This window comes from Neolamprologus brichardi, chromosome 7 (genome assembly GCF_056152115.1).
Source record: "Neolamprologus brichardi isolate AB-2024 chromosome 7, ASM5615211v1, whole genome shotgun sequence".
Taxonomy (NCBI): domain Eukaryota; kingdom Metazoa; phylum Chordata; class Actinopteri; order Cichliformes; family Cichlidae; genus Neolamprologus; species Neolamprologus brichardi.
The window spans coordinates 12,597,042-12,604,843 of NC_142110.1; the positions used below are offsets into that span (position 1 = coordinate 12,597,042).

At 46.0% G+C, this 7,802-nt stretch overlaps 1 protein-coding gene across 2 annotated transcripts; it reads left to right on the forward strand.

The window, feature by feature from the left end:
• Positions 1 to 1,431: 1,431 nt before the first annotated feature.
• Positions 1,432 to 7,360, forward strand: znf710a (zinc finger protein 710a). 2 transcript variants are annotated; one of them, XM_035907200.2, is made up of 5 exons: positions 1,432 to 1,476; positions 3,506 to 5,032; positions 5,785 to 5,976; positions 6,071 to 6,245; positions 6,648 to 7,360. In XM_035907200.2, exons 1-5 carry the CDS (start codon positions 1,432 to 1,434, stop codon positions 6,815 to 6,817), a joined length of 2,109 nt encoding a protein of 702 aa, XP_035763093.1. In that variant the 3' UTR covers positions 6,818 to 7,360. The 2 variants fall into 2 exon arrangements, with proteins under 2 accessions (XP_035763093.1, XP_006789421.1); XM_006789358.2 differs by having other exon boundaries at positions 3,506 to 5,002.
• Positions 7,361 to 7,802: the final 442 nt, after the last annotated feature.

Below are 7,802 nucleotides of genomic sequence, written 5' to 3' on the forward strand. Positions count from 1 at the left end.
CTCCTCCTTCATTCTGTTCTGCACCCCCCCCCCTCCCCAACACCCCCACCCACCCCTTCTCTTTTCTCTTGCTGATGGACTCTTCTTTTTTATTTTCACACTCCACCATCCCCCCTTTTTTTTCTTCTCTCTTTTTCTCTCTCCTTTCCTCCAGCACACCACCACCCCCCCCCCCGCACTCTTTTCTTTCACTGCGTTTTCTTTCAACCCTCCCTCTATCTCTCTTCCCATCCCCACCCCCTCTCCACCACTCCCCCTCCCCTCTTTCTTTTTCTCTCTTTTATTCTTTCTTTTTCTTTTGCCACATCCTTTCTTATGCCCCTGCCTCCAACCCCCCACCACCCCCAGTTCTCCTTTCCCTTCTTCCTCCTTTTTTTTTGCTGCATTCTCTCCTTCCCTCCCCCACCCCAGCTCTCTTTCTTCTCTCCCTTTTTCTTTCTGTCTCTTTCACCCCCCCCCCCCAACACCAACACCACCACCACCACTCCCTCCCTGTTCTTCCTCTCCCAGCTTCACTCCCCCTCCCTCTGCTTCTTTCTTCCTTATTCTTTCTCCCCCACGTCTGTCTCCCTCCCTCCCTCTCTCCTTAATGTTTTTTCTCTCCTTTTCTTTCTCCTTCTCTTTTCTTTTGTCACTCTTTTTTTTTGTTTCTGAATTTCTCAGACAGTATACTTCAGGCTGTCTCAATAGTTAATTAGTTTGAATCTAGAAACAACGGCAGCAAACTACACATTCTCTGGAAAGTTACAAATTTGAACATTTCTCAGACATTATCTGTCTGACTGTTTTGCCACTGACAGACACACCTCCACCCATAGTGTCTCTGAGTGGTTTGTGTGTTGCTGTGGAAGTGTGCACATGCCTCTATCTGTGCACTCTTACACACGCGCGCATCTATAAACATGTCTCTGTGTGTGTTTTTCCACGTATATCTGTGTGCATGCACAGAGAGGAACTGCTGATTAGATTTTATAATTGTTTGTGCGCTTGAGCACATACTCATAAAAAAAAAAAAGAAAGAAGGAAATGCAAAGTATGAAGTGTGATCAAGAAACGATAGAGCCCGTGTCTCTGGGTGCCTTAAACAGAAATGTGTGTTGAAGGGTCATGCTGAATTGTACGTAGTGAGAAAGGGAGATAAGATGTGTGTGTGTGTGTTTGTAAGAGAAAAGAGGAGAGAAAGAGAAGTGAGATGGGAAGGAGAGGGTGGGAGGAAGAGAAAGAAATGGGGTGATGCTGTGTGTGTGTTGTGTGCATGTGTGTGTGTGTGTGGGGGGGGGGGTGGAGGGCTGTTGGAAGTGAGGGGGGGGCAGGCACAGTCAGTTCTGATAACAGCAACAGTAGGAGGAGGATGAGCCGTGGGACCGCCCCACTCTCCCACAGATATAAATAGGAGGTGGATTTTTTTACTCCACTCATTTCTCCTGAAGGATGAGATCCCTGAAACACCTTAAACATCACTCAAGGAACAATGTGGTGAGTTTGTAACCGAAAGATAGGGGAAGATTTTAGAGGGGAGAGGGGTGGCGGGGGGGGAGGAGGAGGTGGCGATTACTTGTTTTGCAGTTTGTTAGTGAGCTGTTTGCACTCTTGTCCGTCTTTGTGTGTTTTGAGGGGAAGCAAGATTACTTTTCCCCCCTCCACATTCACATGAGTGCTGCAGTAGGAACATCCTTCTTTTTTAAAAAAAAAAAAAAAAAAAATCATAATAATAGTTGTGTTTCTATCTCTGTGCTGCATGCTTCTGCTTCTGCTCTGACTGTTTGTCCTTAGGTGTCTTTCACTTGCAACTTTAAATGTGAAAGTACGGACTCTTGCAATTATTACCCTACCTTCTCTGTCTACTTGTCATTTGTCTTTTTCTCTTTCATTTTGTCAGCCTTTCATTTTGCTGTGCTTTTTCTTCTCTCTACAGCTCCCCCCCCCCCCCCCCGCTCCTCCTCCTCCTCCTTCCCCTCTTTCTCTCTCACTCACTCACTCTGTCTTTCTGTCTTTCTCCAGCTCCCCCCTCGCACACACCCCCTCCCTATCCTTTTCCTTTCTCTCTTCCCTCCTCTCACATGCTCACTCAATCTCTCGTTACCCTTCCCTCCCCTCCCTCCCCTCCCTCTTTCTTTATCTTTCAGCCCCTCCATCTCATTTCTCTCTCTGTCTCCCTCCCTCCACTCCTCCCCCGCCCACAGCTCTTTCTCCTTCTCTTCAAACCTCCCTCCCTCTTTTCTCTCTCTCTTTCTCACACACACACACACACGCGCGCGCTTTCAAATACACACCCAGTCTCTTTCCTTTTCTTTCTCACAAACACACAGTCTGTCTCTGTCTGACTACTTTAAAAGCAGTAATTATAAATGACGTGGTTATCAGGGCATCCAGGTCTACTCCCCTCTCCCAACACACACTCACTCACACATACACCTTTATTCCTGCTCTCTATCTCCTCTTCCTTTCTCCATCCACTCTTTTCTTTTCTCTCAGTATTGTGTCAGGAAAGGAAGCAGCTCTTATTTATATGGCAGTGTGAAGGCTAGAGTGCTGTCTGCAAAGAAACCAGGGGTCAGCTTCTCACTATACATTTTCCTACTCGTCGGAGCCATGCTGAGAAATAACCTGAAACTAGTGGCATGCAATACCCGCTTCTCTTTTACCACAGAGGGCCAATTCTGGTCATACCACAATTTCTTCCCCATAGTTTCACTGTTCTGCTTTTACAGGCGGCAGGATAAACATGCGCGTGTGGGTCTGAAACACATCCGAACCATACAATTAAGTTAGCGAGTCTTATGCATTGGTCTGGAATACAGAATGAGCTCTAAGCTCAATCGAATGTCTGTTATGGATATGAGACTGCCTGCCGGCATATATCATCTTGTTAAAGGAGCCCAGTGTGGCAGGCATTATAAAGTTGGCTACGGCGGGATCTCTTAGTATAGAGTTGAGATACTTTTCACCTTTATGAATGGCAGAGATAGCTCAAGTGATGAGCTAACTTTGGTCAGCAAGGCTGTCCCAGGACCCCACAGGAAGTGCTGAGGACAGTCCACGGAAGTCAACATCCTGGCTGGACCTGCATCCCTTGTTGTGTTCTTTGTTATTCTAAAGCCTGTCAAGGAAGGAAGCCGGGTGCTAACACAGATCTGTCTTATCTCCTCAATCTAATGTTCTCTGGATTCAGAGCAAAGACACAAGGCGTAGTCCGAACGCAGCTTTCACGGAGTAGCGCTGAATCCTTCTCTTAATACTCTCCCCTAATTCCCAGCTAAGGAAGACTCTGTAGCTGCTGGGGTCAGTCTGACATGCTGAACCTTAAAGGCGAAATTGTATGGTTGCGTTGCCTTTGACCTGATTGATTGCAAATGAGGAAGCGAGAATATGCGAGGAGAAATTGTGCAACAGGTTTTGTAACAACGGAATAATAAAAAGCACACAGAGACACAGATGCAGTTTTGCCTCTAGTTCGTTTTGACTTATGGTGTATGTCTGTGTGTGTGTGTGTGTTTTCTTCCAGGAGGAGGAGAGTGGCCGCTTGGTGCGGACATACCCAAAGATGACTGAGGGCCAAGTGGATGTGGGCACACAGACGGAGCCTGTGGTCGTGCTATCTCTGGCTCAGGCTGCCGTTCTTGGCCTCATCTCCCAGAATGAAATATTTGGGGCGACTATTGCTCCTAATGGCTTTTACACAGGGGAGCCCAGAGAATGCCCCCCTCCACCACCAGAGTCAGTGGAGTATGAGTATGCTGACCAGCTGATAGGGGCCAATGGGGACTACCTGCCTGAGCCTGCTGGGGAGCTAGAGCCGCAACCCCACTGCAGTGAGAGAAGACGGCCCGGGCCCCGTGGGAGAACCAAAAGGCCCAGGATTGATGGGGAATTAGAGGGTCATCCGCACAATGTACCCAGTCCACAGCCTCAGGTTAAAGGTGAAAGACTTGACTCTGATACCCCTCCTTCGTGTATTCACATGAACAGCAGGGGTAGTCCCGGCAAGTCAGATGATCCAGTCATCCAGCAAGGTACTCTGAAAGAGGAGCAAGCCTGTGGAAACTGTCCTTCATGTGTGAGAGACACATCCAGGCCACAAACAGATGGACAGCCAGAGGCTGAACAAGATGAAAGCTCTGGTAGGGAAAGAGTGAGGAAAGAAGAAGAGTTAGTAGTAGAGGAAGAAGAAGAGGAGGAGGAGGCACTGAACCTTAAGACCACCGGAGAAACAAGCAGTCCTGTGGAGAATCGTTATTATGATTCTAGTGAGGTGGCCTATGAGTCTGCAGATATGGCAATGCCAACAGAGTATGAGGAGAACAACCAAGCCATGCTGTGGTCAGACCCAGAGGGTCTCGCAAGACGAATGCAGATTGACCGACTGGACATCAACGTGCAGATCGATGAGTCTTACTGCGTAGACGTAGGCGAGGGCTTGAAGCGCTGGAAGTGCCGCATGTGCGAGAAGTCATACACATCCAAATACAACCTAGTAACACATATCTTGGGCCACAATGGAATTAAGCCTCATGAATGTATACACTGCGGAAAGCTTTTCAAGCAGCCAAGTCACCTCCAGACTCACCTGCTCACGCACCAGGGAACTCGACCGCACAAGTGTACCGTCTGTGAGAAGGCCTTCACGCAGACGAGCCACCTGAAGAGGCACATGCTGCAACATTCAGACGTGAAACCCTACAGCTGTCGTTTCTGCGGCCGTGGCTTTGCCTACCCCAGTGAACTGAGGACCCACGAGAACAAACACGAGAACGGCCAGTGCCATGTCTGCACTCAGTGCGGCCTCGAGTTTCCAACCTATGCGCACCTGAAGCGTCACCTGACCAGCCATCAGGGACCCACGACGTACCAGTGCACAGAGTGCAACAAGTCCTTCGCCTACCGCAGCCAGCTGCAGAACCACTTGATGAAGCACCAGAACGTGCGGCCTTACGTTTGCCCCGAGTGCGGCATGGAGTTCGTCCAGATCCACCACCTCCGACAGCACGCTCTCACTCACAAGGTACTGGCAGCGCACGCCCTCCCACTGAAGGTACTGAAACCCAATGATGTGCCTTCGTCTACCAGTTGATGTGTTCAAAATACACTCAGGAGTATGCTAGCTTCATGCAGCAACACATCACTATTTAAAAGCAGCAAAATGTGATTATCAACATGAGCACAAAAGAGATTTATGGGTTAAAAGGGAAGTATTTTGGACTCTTTCAATAAGAGTCTGCAGTATGAATTCTCATGGAAAAAAAACGGGGTATATGGCATCACATCCTTTTCTCCAAAACCAGTTGCTTTGTAAACATAGTCTTCAAAGACCTTGAGTTTTTGTATGCGTCTCAACCCCCCACTAGCATGTGTTTTGTGTCGTGTGTCATTCGCAAAGCTACTTCCCTTTGTGTCAGATGAATCACTCTAGTCTTTCTCTCCATTTCATTGTATAGTCTACTTTAGACTAAATTTTAAAAAAAAGCCCTTCTATTCATAAAACACGCTTTGTTGAACATTAAAATAAAAGTCAAAAACATGGTAAAAAAGTTTTAGTTTATTCTTCCCATTGCCAGGGTTTTTCATCTTTGTCACTCAACAAGTGGGGGTGGGGAGAAATATAATCTACACGAGTAGGATCAAAAAGCCAGAATACAAATGCTCAATTGCAGCAAACAGGCACACATGTGAGCGCCTTGTGATTTTTTTTTTTTCTCTCTCTGTGACTCATTATTTATTTTCCACCCGACCATATATTTAAGCCAAATTAATTAAAAGGACGCAAACACTTTTTTGTGTCCCCAGGGCATGAAAGAATTCAAGTGTGATGTCTGTGCCAGAGAATTCACCCTGTCTGCCAACCTGAAGAGACACATGTTGATCCACGCCAGCGTGAGGCCCTTCCAGTGCCATGTCTGCTTCAAGACCTTTGTCCAGAAGCAGACCCTGAAAACGCATATGATTGTCCACCTGCCGGTGAAGCCTTTCAAATGCAAGGTGGGGGAAGCAAGTGGCACCTTTCGCAAAATCACCTTGATCTTGCTGGGATGAAGCACGGAGCGATACTCACTGTTGTACTCGTGTCTTTCAGGTATGCGGGAAGTCATTTAACAGAATGTACAACCTCCTCGGCCACATGCATCTCCACGCTGGCAGCAAGCCCTTCAAGTGCCCTTACTGCACCAGCAAGTTCAACCTGAAGGGCAACCTGAGTCGACACATGAAAGTCAAACACGGCATCATGGACGCCACGATAGATGGACACGGTGAGCGGCTTGGTGACTTTAATTAAACTCTGAATTAAAACAGATGCTATTTGAATTTGTTGATGGGTGATGTGTGGCAAATTTCCCAGTGGGACTGTTTGGGGTGAGCTTCATGTCGCATTATTGTCACTCAGTCTGTCCCTAATGCACTTTGACTCAGTATGTACTATAATCTAGTATTCGAGCATTTTGATGTTTCTGTCACTCTCTCCTCGTGTGCTCAGTAAATATAGCAGTGCCTGGATTAGACATGCCTGTCTCTATCAGTAGAGACTGATACCGAGGAGGGGCAATCTACAGGCTGTCCTAAATGTGGCCATATGTCTTTAGGAAGAGCTCTGCATGTGTGTGTATGTGGTGAAACTAGAATTATATTTGTATCCTCTTTTGTCCCTTCTTCAGAGCCCCCCCAAGAGACAGAAGGCCAGGAGGACTACGAAGAGGAGAGCTTTGAATTCAGTGAGCGAGAAAACCGGGCCAACAACACCAACACACCTGACATCTCTAAACTCTCTCAAATGGAGTATTACAGCACCTTCGGAAAGGGCGCCGGACGCTTCAACACTGCGTGAATTATTAAAAATGACCCAAAATTGAATATAGTTGTGACCTAATGAAAATAGGATTCCTTTTTGTTTTGTTTTATTTTGTTTTTTTGCTGTTAAAGGCAAAGTGCTTGGGCTCCTCTTCAAGGACGTGAAGAAGCCTAGCAAAACTGCACATCAGTATGCACTGGAATCTAAAAAAAATATATACTTTTTTAATCTAATTACATATTTTTCATCTCTAAAACGTTTAAAAATAATTACAGATAAATATATTTGAAGGAAATGGACAGCCTAAAATAGGAGCAAAGGATTTAAAAAAAAATATATATATATCTACACACATTTGTATATGTTGTGAGTTGTTTAACAACAGTTAAACATCATCTGAACCCAATTTGAAAAGCACAAGCTTAGCTACAGGTATAGGTGCATATGTTGATGTCTCACTGCACGTCCTCATTCAGACAATCCCGGTCCCCCTCTCTGTGGTCAGCTCATGGGTTAAAGAAGGAAACAGGTGTTGCTGTTCATTTCACTTGCCAAAGCTAATAAAGTTGCAGAACTTAATGATTCACTTTGATTTAAACTGTGACAAACTGCAAAACGACTGAAAATGCCACTGGATTTGCAATCTGTGTTTTATTGTATATTATTGTACAGAATGTATCAGCCCTCTAGTACGCTGGCTGGTACTGCAATCAGTGCGTTGCACTGAGGACCACTGTGTCTACTTTTTACATTACTGCATTAACAAGCGTCACCCTGTATTGATCTCTAGTCTATGAATGTAACTGTTTATGTGGAATGTTTTAAGATGCTAATAAAAACGTGAAGAAAAACACTTTTTAAAAAAAATGGTTGGATCCCTTTTACCAAAGAATTAGATCAAAATCTCAGAGCTACTGGCGCCATTGGATTCCTTTCCTTGCTGCTGTGTTGAGCTGGGACATTGAATTTCTAGGGGTCCAATCACAGACCTCCAGAAATTACATTCAGGTTTCCCTCCCAC